The sequence below is a fragment of the Pieris rapae genome, chromosome 13, assembly GCF_905147795.1.
Source record: "Pieris rapae chromosome 13, ilPieRapa1.1, whole genome shotgun sequence".
Lineage (NCBI taxonomy): Eukaryota > Metazoa > Arthropoda > Insecta > Lepidoptera > Pieridae > Pieris > Pieris rapae.
In genome coordinates, this window is record NC_059521.1 from 3,899,628 (window position 1) to 3,913,123 (window position 13,496).

General features: G+C 34.2%; 1 protein-coding gene across 1 annotated transcript; it reads left to right on the forward strand.

Annotated features, from left to right (window-relative positions):
- Positions 1-390: 390 nt before the first annotated feature.
- Positions 391-13,142, forward strand: LOC110993874 (hepatocyte nuclear factor 6). Its single transcript, XM_045630898.1, has 4 exons — positions 391-1,189; positions 7,653-7,676; positions 8,277-8,383; positions 11,518-13,142. The coding sequence occupies exons 1-4, from the start codon at positions 463-465 to the stop codon at positions 11,761-11,763; spliced, it is 1,104 nt and encodes a 367-aa protein (XP_045486854.1). The 5' UTR covers positions 391-462; the 3' UTR covers positions 11,764-13,142.
- The last annotated feature ends 354 nt before the right edge of the window (positions 13,143-13,496 follow it).

Below are 13,496 nucleotides of genomic sequence, written 5' to 3' on the forward strand. Positions count from 1 at the left end.
AATTGCTTCTCAAATGGAAGTTCCAAGCTGAAAGTAGCCGAGTGACAGCGAACGAGGGCAGACCCCGTACTATGACAAAGGCACCGTTACTATAAAACAATTTTCGCTTGTATTTCGTATCCATTGCTCTTTGCAACTGGTATATTCCAAAAATAAGACACATTAACCAGCAATGAACGAAAAACACCGATGTGAGATAGTTGTATAAGAGTAAAAGCGCCACAGGGTAGGTTAAGGGTGCATTGTATAGTGTTCATGTCTCACGACCAGACTAAGAATATTGTTATTCTAGAATAAGTCGTGTGCAGTGTTTGTAGAGTCGAAATTTGTTTGCGGCAATACGATGTAGGACGTTAGGGTATAAAATAAGGGTGTTTGCAGGCGGACAGAGGGGAGCGCAGGGTGCGTGGCGCAGGCGTTGTTCAGTCGCCCGCGCGACCGCGCTGCTGCCGGCCGCGCGCCATGGATGAAGCTAGAGTTAGAGACCGCGCGCCGCTTACCGTCATAGTGGCTCCCAGCAACGCGTCCCCACCTCGGCTGTCCCCGGCGGATCTCCTTCCAGACGGTGACGCGGCCTTCCATCCACTTTCAGCAGTCAACGGCCGCCTCACACCGCCAGGCTTAGAGCCAGCGTCGTACGCCACATTAACACCCCTCCTCCCGCTCCCCCCTATCAGTACAGTATCAGATAAATTTGCCTATCATGCTGGTGGTACGTTCACAGTTATACAACAGCAGCATTCCTATGCGTCATTGTCTCCAGCGGCGTATAATGAGCCTTTGTCACCACAATCAGCGTACAGTAGGCGGAGTGCTTCGCCCAACTCGTTTGAAAGAAGATCCCCTACGCCGCCTTTGCCCAGTCCAGGGCTAGATCTCAATGCGGCATTACTGGCAAGAGAAGAAGCACAGCAGACACAACCGATACGATCGCCAGAATTGAATGATACGGAAGAAATAAATACGAAAGAATTAGCTCAAAGGATAAGTGGAGAATTGAAGAGGTATTCAATACCACAAGCGATTTTCGCTCAGAGGGTCCTCTGTCGGTCACAAGGAACTTTGAGTGATTTGTTACGAAACCCAAAGCCATGGTCAAAGCTAAAATCAGGAAGGGAAACGTTTAGACGGATGTGGAAATGGCTGCAGGAGCCGGAGTTTCAGAGGATGTCAGCGTTAAGACTAGCAGGTATGTTTGCATGACTAATACTTCTTTAGATAAATATTTATTATAGGCTCATTTTATAAGTATACAAATCGGAAGTATTTTCATATTCCTACTGTCATTTATAATAAAAACAATGATAATTACTTTATTATGTAAGTACAAGGTTAGAGAAGAAATCGGTTTCTAAATCCCTTTATATTGGATTTTTATTACCTAAACTACTACAGACTAATAAACAAGATGTCTAAGAGACCTTTTATTTTGCAGTAATATGGGCTTAGTAATTGTTATTTTAATATGGTTGACTATTAACAACTGTCAATAAATCGTATCAATTTGTTGTGGGCACAAAATTATACATTTTTATTTTTTATTAGACTAACGAATCATATTCATACAGACGCGTGTATCGAGTTTTGAAGTAGACTGGTATTGTTTTGTAGAATTTCATTCGTTAATTCACATGTGATAGGATCATTATTTTCGTTAATGTACGTATGACATATTCATACATACGCGTATATCCTAAGTAGGATTTCGTCAAATATTATTCGTTTACAAACCTTATGAACATAGTGTAGTTGGACATTTGAACTCAATAAAAAAACTGCATTAAGCGCTAACAAAGGATACCGAACCCCTTCCAGTCCCTTCACTATCCTAGTATTAAAATTGTGTCATTTCCTCCCCCAAGTAGGGTGCGTTTACAAACAAGGCAGACGTCAGCTGCGTTCATCGATTGTCGACAATCGATAGCGGTGGGGCCGCGCGGTCGATGAAGCACGTCACTAGCTTGACGGAGAAAGCGATTGACGTTTTTTTTTTAATGTTTGAGCTTTGTATACCAGTCAGTGATGTATAAGATTAAGAACTGTTTAAAAATAACGTTAGCTGACTTGTAATCGCGAAACGCAATAAAAACAACAATTATGTTTGTTGCAAAGCAAAGACCATAAAGAAAGGAGGCTATTATTATCATTAAGACAGCTACGAAGATATATTGGTTATGGTTAGATACCGTTGAATTGTTTTGTATGTTTAGGTATCAAGAGAAAAACTAGTAAATTGAAATTGGAAGATGTCAGCTGCGTTCATCGATCGAAAATAATCGATAGAACGTTATCTATGCGGACGTCACTAGTTCATCACAAACTGTTTTGGTGTTAATTCATGTTTTCAGAGATTAAAAAGTATGAGTATAATATTTAGTTTTTTTGTAGGACTTTGTATTAGTGTGTTTATCTTACTTAAAGCAATATTGCATACAAGGGGTGTTCAATAAAAAGTTACATTAGTATGTCGCACTTTATTTTTTCTACGTTTATTCAGGTATTACACTGTATATCTTTTTTTAATTATCGATTAGAAATAGCGATTAAAATCCTATCATCATCTATCTATCATCAATCCAACAAAAAGCTTCTTGCTATTTTTAGTGTGTTTCTACGCGTCGAAAAGCGTTCGGGGCATCAAGCACTTTTTACGCACTACTAAAATGGTTGTTTAATATTATGGAAACTTCCTATAGAAATCTTCGTATCCTCTGCTATCAAACAAACAATATTACCACGACCCGCCTAATGTTTTTAAACATTTGTTCAGTCACTACTACAGCGTGCGGCGTGCTCCGTTAATAAAAGTTCTTCCTCGCTTGAACTCGCATACCAATGAGCAACCATAGCATGTGATACCCTAATTTTGCTCTGAAGTATTCATTTATCAGTTTCGCAGTAAAGTTTTCAATCTATATTAGCGTGTGGACTTCTATTTTATCCATTACTAAGAACATATTCATTACAGTTTTTCAAAATATACAATTTACATAAATTATTTACGTAAAGGCTCAGAACAAAGAATACTAAACAATACGAGTTATAAATTTAGAGTGATTATTTTCTATACCAAAATAAAACTTATTTTTTCTGACTATAAGTGTGATACATGAGCAGTGGTGGCCTAGTGGCTTCAGCGTGCGACTTACCTGAGGTCGTAGTTTCGATCCCCGGCTGTGCGCCAATGGACTTTCTTTCTATGTGCGCATTTAACATTTACTCGAACGGTGAAGGAAAACATCGTGAGGAAACCGACATGTCTTAGACCCAAAAAGTCGACGACGTGTGTCAGGCACTGGAGGCTGATCACCTACTTGCCTATTAGATTTAAAAATGATCATGAAACAGATTCAGAAATCTGAGGCCTAAAGTGGTTGTAGCGCCATTGATTTATTTTATTTTATTAGTGTGATATTAAAACAATATTAATGTTATTATGTATATGTACTATCTACTTGATTCCTTTTTATCATGCTCAGCCGCTAGCCTAGTGGCGAAAAGCCACAACTAAATTTGATACCAAGAAGATGTCTTGGTCTCATTGTGCAGATACACCGTCCTTATTTATAAATGCATGAAATAAGTTTTATTAATATTTGGGGTCTGCCTGTTAATGGAGACATCAAGCCGTGAAACACTCTTTTGTATTATCTATTGATATTTTTTATATAAATAACCTTTAAAAATGTCTCAGGGTTCCGCTGTGCTTAGGTTTAAAGACATTTTTATTCTCATAATAGACATTAGTCACTTACATGAGAACACTTATATGCTAACGTTACAATTTGAAAAAAAGAAAGAAAGAAAAGAAACTAGGTAGAACTTGGATGAACTTTCATTTCCGTAGATTGGGATCACTCAATAGATGGTCTTTTAATCTTAATTTAAATATTGCTAGGCTGCCTGGACTTTTTACATTTTTTGGGAGTCTAGGTGCTTAACCAGAAAAATATACGTACATATTGTGTTCTGTTTTGCTTTGTCTTCGATTGGTCACCATTTATTACAACCAGTTGATCGGAGTATTTTCGGACCTGCTTAGAGTTAATATACTTATAATACCAATTCTTAAAGGGCCAATGCACTCGCAAGTAAATGAGCCATTGGCTTCATTTCAGGTGTGGTTCCTGCCCAGTAAGAAAGTTTATCCAGTAATATTAATCGTAAGATACTTACAGTACTTTGTATAATAAATATTCTAAATAGTTACTCTGTATTGGAATTTGGCAAGTCAGCATAATAATGGAATAAATATTTTATTTTAATAGTTACAGAAGGCTTCGAGAATTTATACAGTGAGGCAAGTGATATACTACATAAAAAAATCTTAATAATAATGAAAACTTTATTCATGACATAATGTTTGTGACAAAATTGATCCAACGCTAGTCCCCACACTAGGGACCTCCTGAATTGTGGTACTAAAAATAACAATAATTATTCTGTGGTATGGTGCATGTACAAAAGATTTTTTAAAGAAAAGTCTTAGTGCTACAGATATTCAAATACAAGTCGTATAAGACATTAGTGTGCGTGAATGTATGAGTATGTGAATGGGTGTGTGAGCGTATGTATTTGACTTTTGAGTTAAGCTGAGTGATTAGCGTGCGCTGTGTTTCTGTCAGTTTTTGGAACCTCATACCAAAGTACGTAGGCCTCTGTAGATTCGAAATCCATGTGTTTGTATCTGTATAGTTTGACTATCTCAGAATCCATAGATTGGAAGATTTTATTAAAAACGAAGGAGCCACTTCTTCCAAGAAGCCTTGGTCAAACTAAGTCCTTGGTTATGGCGTAATATAAAAACTTCATTTTCAAATGTTTATTAATAAGTAGTCAAATCAAATGAAGTGAAAATAATATTCTTATAAGCCTTTATTATTAAGTTTTCTATGATTAATGTAATGTACCTATAAATATAAGGTTGTTGAAAAGTCGTCCCAATTCAGGTTCCCAATTTTGGACGACCCTAAAAGCTTTTATATGTGACCTAATTTCTTTAACCTGAAAATAAATGTGGCAAAGGGCTACGATTTTTTGGTTCAAACATTTTTGGTAATTGATATTTGTCTCTGTCAGTAGTATATTCAACCATAGACATTGAACACAGACTTTGACCATATGTGTAAGATGCAAGACTTGTCAACTGACAGAATTAAAGCACACTAAAATAACAAATGAAGGAATATGTTGGGCCTTTACTTTCTTACGGTCATAATAATGAGAAAAAAACGAGATAAAATAATGTTTGTCTTGGTTTATTTTATATAGATTGAGAGCCGTTTTGGACTGTCCTTTTTGGACACTTTGTTGTTTTAAAGCAAATACTTTTTACGTTTTTTCAGTCACCGTGACCACGCATGCGTAATGTCGGAAAATTTTAAAATTATGTATAATTAAAAGTTTGATACCTATGTATTATCAAACTTAAAAGACAGAAAAGAAGAAGTGTCTTCTTTAAATGTGTAAAAGATATGTTAATAATAGACAATACCAATTTGTTCAAATATTTTTTTAATACAATTATTTAACATCTATTTATGGTTGAGTGTTTTTTAATTATAGATTGAGATAAAAATGTACTACACAAGTTGTATGGACCTTCAACAGCGATATAAAATGAATATTTTTTTTGTCATTGATTTATTTACCATAAAACATTCAGCATATATGGTTTCGTACCAATTCTTAAAAAGCCGCAATGTGAGTGTCCATGGGTGGCGGTATCTCTTAACATCAGATTTCCCTTTTGCCCGTTAGCCCCCTCTTCTATAAAAAAAGTTAAGTCTATTACGGTACGCACCAGAATATTTTAATTACTTTTAATTTTTAAAACCTTTAAGGAGTATTCCTTAAAGTATTTTATTTAAGTAATCCATTTTGGTTTTGAATGAATAACAGTTCTAAAAGCTGTCAAAATTACAAGGAATCCTGTTACCGCTTCAATAATATTTACAACGATTAAGATGAGTATAATGTCCTAAAGAATAGTACTTGTAATTCTCTCTAAAAACGATCCCTGGGACAACGTTAAGACGACCTTAGTCACAATGGACTTACAAGTTTTAACATTAAAATTATTACGAACATTTCCTATTACATCTATGTCACCAAATATTCAATCCTAGGACAGCTAAATTCTACGTGGAGCTAACCGCGTGGCCCCCCCTCCCCGCACGTGTGACGTCACAACAGTATATCGATCGCTTTTCCCCTCCCCTCCCGCTGTAGACCGTTCTAGTGCTATGTAGGTATTTGGGGTCGCGTGGGTTTTTACCTTCTGATTTTTTTTAACACAATAGCATTTTAAGATATAGGTTGAAATTAAATGCTATGAACCGAGAAATGTTCTTTGTAATATTTTATAGTATCTATATCAGGAAAGTGTCAGCTTTTTGTTTTTACCTAAAAGATTTTTGAATGAATATAGTAAGTATAGGTAGGGTATAGTATATTAACTAACTACATATATGGAACCAACCTCCACTATTTACCAACTAATGAAAAATTTTCAGATAACCCAAGTCAGCAAACGGTAAAAGGCGACAATGTAAACAACATGCAGCCGCAGAATTACGGCCCCAGGGAGTACGCTCCTCTGCCCCAGAGCCCCGAAATGTACCCGGGGCCCACGCCCCATTGGGACCCAACGGCATACGAACCTGCCGGGGAATTTTCTTGCTTGTGAGTCCTTCCCCAGTGTCTTAACTCCTGGAACTTCCCGTTAATCCTTTGAATCGTGAATTTTATTTTCACCCATACAATGGCCACGTTATTTTGATCGTAAATAAATTTAATTTGAATAAATTTGTTTATGTAGATGATTCGTTTGAAACGTTTTTCTTTTCCCTTCCTGTCTCCTTCCCGGCTGAGTAGCAGTGGATTTGGTTTCTTTTAGGTATATTACTATAGCTTGTCGCAAAGGTAACGATATTATACGTATATATTTTGTTAGAAACGTCCGCTTTGTGACAAGTTTGAATTAAAAAGATGTGTACATCATAGATTTTGCTCTTTATAGATGTTTTATTTGGGCAGTATCCTTCCCGTTTTATTTCCTTCGGTAATGGTACTGCCTTTATGTTAAATAGTGTTTATTTTATAGCAGTAGGTAAGTGTGTTTGTTAGCTTCGAGAAGCCAAGATATTTGTTAGACTGCTACCGCTGCCCCTCCCTCCATTTTTATTTTTCCTTCGCCCGGGCTGTCTTAGTTTTTGATATATGATTTCTAGGTGCCTGCGAGATCAGACCTTTTTTAATGTTGTTTACATTGTCGCCAGGTATGCGAATTTTATTACGATAGATAAGCATCAATATGGCTTATAGTGTTATGTTAGACGGAAATAAAATGTTAGTGCGTCTTAAAACTTTGCTAAAATTACAAAGAGAAGTTTTTTGATGTACCCACGTACATTTCATATTGTGTAATTTTTAACGAATTCGGTATAAATAAATGCCTTCATTATGTATAATGTATTATATATCCAACTATACGTTTATATATTCTACCAGACAATGAAGGTATTTATTAATTAGCAGCATGATTGTCGTCCTTAGAAATCCCAAGGGCTTGATGTGCGATGGTCTTAGACAACATTTATTCGTTTGGTTTAGATAATACAATGTTAATAAATATATATATTTTGTTTCAGCGGCCCAGATTCCACAGAGAGGCAGTGAGTATTATTTTATGAACTTGTCCGTAATTTCCCTTGATTGAACTTTTAAGATGTTTAGGCCGGATTATGCGTAATGAGGGAAAATTGTGCAGGAATTTAATTCTAAACAATGGACTTCTTCACATCAAATAACACTCATAGTAAACTTTTCGTTTGGCAAATATATAAACACATGAAAAGAAAATAATATAACTTCTAAACGTTTCTACTTCTAAACTTCTAAAAATGCATATAAAATATTTAATCCATCATTTGAATGAGCTTAGAAATCCAAGCCTAATTGATATTCCTAAGAAAGTATTCATTTGTTTTTGGGTTATTTCTGAGATATCTCAATTAAATAAGGAACAGGTTAGCTTAGTAGCTTGAGCGTACGACTCTAAACAGCATTCAACTGTCGTACAGTAATCTGACTAGACTAGAAGACTATTTAAATTACTTAAAGAAAATTTAAATAGTCGACTGTACGACCGACGGCTGATTACCTATTATAAAAGGAAACATACAGAAATCTAATGCCAAGAGATTGTAGCTCCACTGGTGTTACCTATCTGAATTCAATTCTCGCATTGACTTAATTAAGTTATTGTTTTTCAGGCTGCAAACGCAAGGAGGATATAGTTTCGGATACCCATCCTTCACCGAAGAAGCCGCGTTTGGTTTTCACAGACCTCCAGCGGCGTACTCTACAAGCTATTTTTAAGGTATTGTTTTTATGTACATATATATAACGTTCCATTAGGTATTTTCCAGTTAAATATATGCCCAATAGTAGAATTTGTCTCTTCATAATGTGGTCAAGTTAATTAAGGTTTTTATTTAAATAATACGTAACACTAAAAATGTTTAGGACTGGCCAGTCTGAAAAACATTGCTAATGAAAACTTTTTTGAATTTCAATTATGGAACTCTTTGGTAACCTAATGTAGTATATTGTATTCATTAGTCATTTGGTTTTATGAATTGGTGGCAAATATAAAACTATTGTTAAACGTGAAAATGGATCTAACGCTAGAAAATTTTCGGTCAATGATTTATTATGACTTTCATTGTGGGCTCACTCAAAAACAAAGCTTTGATAGGCAGTGATAAGCATTTCTTAAGGAGGCCCCTTCGTGCCACTATTTACAATTTGTTTATCGAGTTAAAGCGTGGACGTAGCAATCTCAATGATGATTCGCGTGAGGGACCATTACATCAGTGCTGTGCGACACATGATAGAAGATAAGAGGGTAACCTATCAGCAGATACGGGCAAGCCTCGGCATTGGTATAAGTCAAGTTACGGTTAGAATAACTATATTTCTCATATGAATTAAAAAATTCGCTTACTGAGAAAAACATTACAAGACTAAATAATTATTACTACAACGCACAGAAGGTACCTATACAAAAATTCTCAAAACAAATACAGTAACAAAAATGCAGGTAGACACAACAAACTCGAAACGGTCAACCAAGCAAAAACATAGGTTTAGGATTGGACTTATTACTAAATGTGGCATTGATGGCATAGCCTGATATAACAGGTTTATATTAATTACTTTTTATATTTATACATTATTTATTATATTATATATATATATTTATATATCATATTTATACATAATATTATATTATGCTATACTACATTGTATTATACATATATAACAAGACTATTTTATGTACCTATTGGGTTTTATTTGTTTTTGTCTAATAGAAGTAATTAATAAATAATATTTAAACTTTAGCGGTGTAAATCTAATCTAAATGGGGTGTATTGCTTTATTTATATATATATTTAATCACTTATTTGTATGTATTAACTGTGTGAGCTTTTAGTAGCTTTTTGAACCGGGCATAACTTTGTTCTCCTTTTATAACCGATGGTAACTTATTATAAATTGTAACACCCTCAAACTCCAGATTTCTTTTTCCATAGTTAGTTCTAGGAGAGCGCGTCACCAAGTAACTAGCGCGTCTTAAGTTAATCTTTCGCGTCTGTTGTTTTGTTACAAATGTTATATTGGAATTAATTTCCTTATTTAATATTTTACGTATTAGAATACAACACAATAGTATATGTACGTTTGTTTTATGTTTATTATTTTTGTTTCTTCGTATCTTTTCAGTTGGTGTCCGTAATTTATAGTTAAATAATTTTTTTATTAATTTATTCTGAACTCTTTGAATTGAATCTAGATAAGACTTCACTGCAGTACCCCACACCTCAATGAGGTAGTCGATAGGCTTTACCAAAGAATTATAGATAAGATATCGCACCTTTCGAGGGAGACAATTTGTAATATTTCGTAGTGCACCTGTGAGTGGGATTAGTTTAAGTTTGATTTTTTCTAGGTGTGGCTTCCAAGTTCAAAAACATTACACGAGCATTTAGGTGTCAGGTAGCTTTGTACCAGATTGATTCCCCATACTTTAACCGACTTAGAACTAAAGATAAAATTCGAGGTATTCGCTTTACAAGCCCTGAAGATGCGGTGAAAGCTTACCAAAATGTCACAAAAAAGACCCCTAAGGAAGAATGCTTTTCTCAGAGGTTCCATCGAATGCGACTATGTGTATAGGGACCGGAGATAACTTCGAAACACAAAAAAAGTATTCTCAACTTTCTACATTAAGCCGTTTTTCATTCCTAAACATTTTCAGTGTTACCCAGGTAGCTGTCACCGTGAACTTTGTTTCGCCTAAATATGTTTTTTTACTTAGCCTATCTTATCAGTAGCTACATACCAACATATTATGGAACATTTTACTATGCCATAGAGGCATGTCGTTTTTTACGGAATAAAATTTATTTAGTAAAATTTAAAATTTTCAAAAAACGTTTGCGCTGAGCAAGGTTTTTTCCGATACATTTTTAATTGTATAGATAAGTTTTTATTTTTTCGCACTCGCGAGAGTGTCCATGGGCGGCGGTATCACTTAACATCAGGTGAGCCTCCTGCCCGTTTGCCCCCATTTTTTATAAAAAAACAATTGGCCATAAAATCTGTTATGAGTTTTATGTTTATATTTTTTAAATTATCAAAACAATATGGTGTTTTTAATTATGTCCTTAATAGCAGAATTCACTAGAAAACTCTTTTCATATAGCGCATCCATAGAATTGCGCCAATGGCAAAACTGGGTGAAGTTCTAACTGAAGCCGTTGAGTTACAGAATTGCACCTGTAATGTCGAATAATAAAACATTACAATATTTTAAAGTCGCTATACAATAGCTATTTATATTTATTGATCAAACACAAAATCAAAATCAAACTCAAAATATCTTTATTAAACAAGTACACTGTTTACCTATATGAAAGTCAAAAAAATTAAATTAATTATAAATTCACATTTACTACCATTTCGCAAGTCAAGGGCGTAGAGCGGGCAAGATTTGGCTAGATTATAATTTATATGTTGGGTCCATGATAAAACACTGATTATGCCGTATGATAATTTTTAAATCGTGCTTTTTAAATCTATCAAACTTATGTTTGAGTTCCAGATTTGACCATGGAATCCCGAATTATGAAACTTAACATTACTATTTCTACTATTTATTTAATGACTGCCTAATAAAAAAGTAGTAACCTTAAATTACATGGCTAAGCAGAAATTAAAAAAAATCATATATTACGTAATAATAACTTTAACAATAACAATATTTTAATTATATTAATATACAATTACAAACTAAAAATATTCTTATAATCTACTATTTCTTATAATCGTTATACTATACTATAATAAAGTGTTTATTTTTACGCTGAGTCCATAGCATTACTAAAGTTAAATTAATCGAAATCGTTCTTTATTAAAACTATCACCTGATGTTGACATATCTAATTCCAGGAAACAAAGCGACCCTCAAAAGAAATGCAAGTGACGATAGCGAGGCAGTTAGGTTTAGAGCCAACGACCGTAGGTAACTTCTTTATGAACGCACGCAGAAGATCCATGGACAAATGGAGAGACGACGACACACCTTCCACGGAGTTGGACCAGCAGTGCGATCCAAATGACTTGGATCACGTGCCCAGTTTAGACTCGGCAGAGTCGGAGGAAGATCACGACGACCAGGATGATCATCTCTTGTGACGCAATATTCACTCACAGCATTTATTAGTGCTTTGAGAAGATTTAGTGGAGTAAGATAAGGACACTGCAATAACGCTGAACGATCAGTGTTTTAAGGATTCTGTGTAACTGCTTTGTTTTTCTATCGAGAAATGATAAGTTGTAAAAATTACTGTTTAAATTGCTTTTGCCCAATGGTGAGTAAGTAAAGAGTTTCAAAGATTTATCAGGTTACTTGCTGAGGTGGATTGACTTCTATGTTGTCTTCGCTTAACCATATTACCACAATTTTTTTTATAATATTATATCGTAAAGCGCTGACTAAAAATATTACGGAGTTCGTCACCATGGTTACCATTTTTTATATAAACATACAGTCACGGTAACTATATTACTAGTTTATAATAAGGCCGCCACCTCACATCTAATCAGAACATTTTATATCAAAATTGTACAGTATAAAGTACACATCTTCACAACATAGCATAGCTTAAACCATTTTCTATTGACATCATCTCTTACCTACTGTTATAGGTAAGTTATTGGGTTTCGCTATTAATTGTACAGATATATATAAATGATCTCCAGTCGATTGTTCTAGTCACATAATGGTTAGTTTACATTGCTAGAAAAATTTATTTATACATTGACGTTTGAATTCACTTTTATTTTTATTTAGTCATAACAGCCGTGATGTTTACTCTCTGAATTGATAGTCTCGGCCACTTGTCTATATTTAAACATATAATTTACATATGTTTCAGTAAATACACATAAAGATTTGAAAGGATTTTGAGACATAAAAAGTAAACACATTTTTCTCAACGAAACGAAACCACTTTTGTATTGAGATAAGCAAAAGCTCGCGTAGGAAAAGGGTCGTACTCCAAAAGATACAATCTAGTCGTAAGCATTGTTGAATAATACAAATTCTTGATAATTTGTTTGATTTACGAATTACAAAGCAATCTTATAAACGGGCTTTTGCAAATTATCTACTCTCTTTTCACTGAAGAAAATCTTCTCAGAGGTAAACATTATGTCTTTGCAATAAACTTTTATAAACTTACAAAAATATCCTTCCAGAAGCAATATTTTACCTGTGAATTCAAATGTTAGGCTTGTTAACTTGTGCAAAACTGTTCGGTATTCGAATCTTTGTATTGAAGTTTTGTACCGAAAAGGTTTCGAATAAAGTTCTCGACTTAGCACTTGCAACAACGCTTTTCGCTTTAGTAAAAATATCCGATTTGATCGGATCAAAACAGTATTACTTGTCAAAATGTACAGAAGTCACGGCATAATTTGTGTATCCGCACTATAAAACAGATTTTATGCAATCTTTGCAAGGTATTTTAAAAGATAGAGATGTAAGGAGTATTCATATTTGCTTTAATATTGATGAATTATAATGATACATTATAATGAAATAATTGTCGTAATAACTAAGATGTTTTATATTGTTAGTGCGTTACCCTTAACCATATGGAATGCCAATCACCTAACTAATTTGTGAAAACGAAATAAGTTTTATAAATGAATGATGAATCAATATCTGAATTTTTTTTGTGCGATTAAGTAGTCGAAGATCGTTTTTTTTTTATAAAATATTTAATATCTTTTGTACATATTGACAAAGTATTTCTAGTCAAAAGATCTCTATAACATTCCAAAGGACAAAGCGTAGATAATTGTGCGTGATATTACATACAATTAACTAGTATAAGCTTCATTATATATAAGGGAAATGAGAA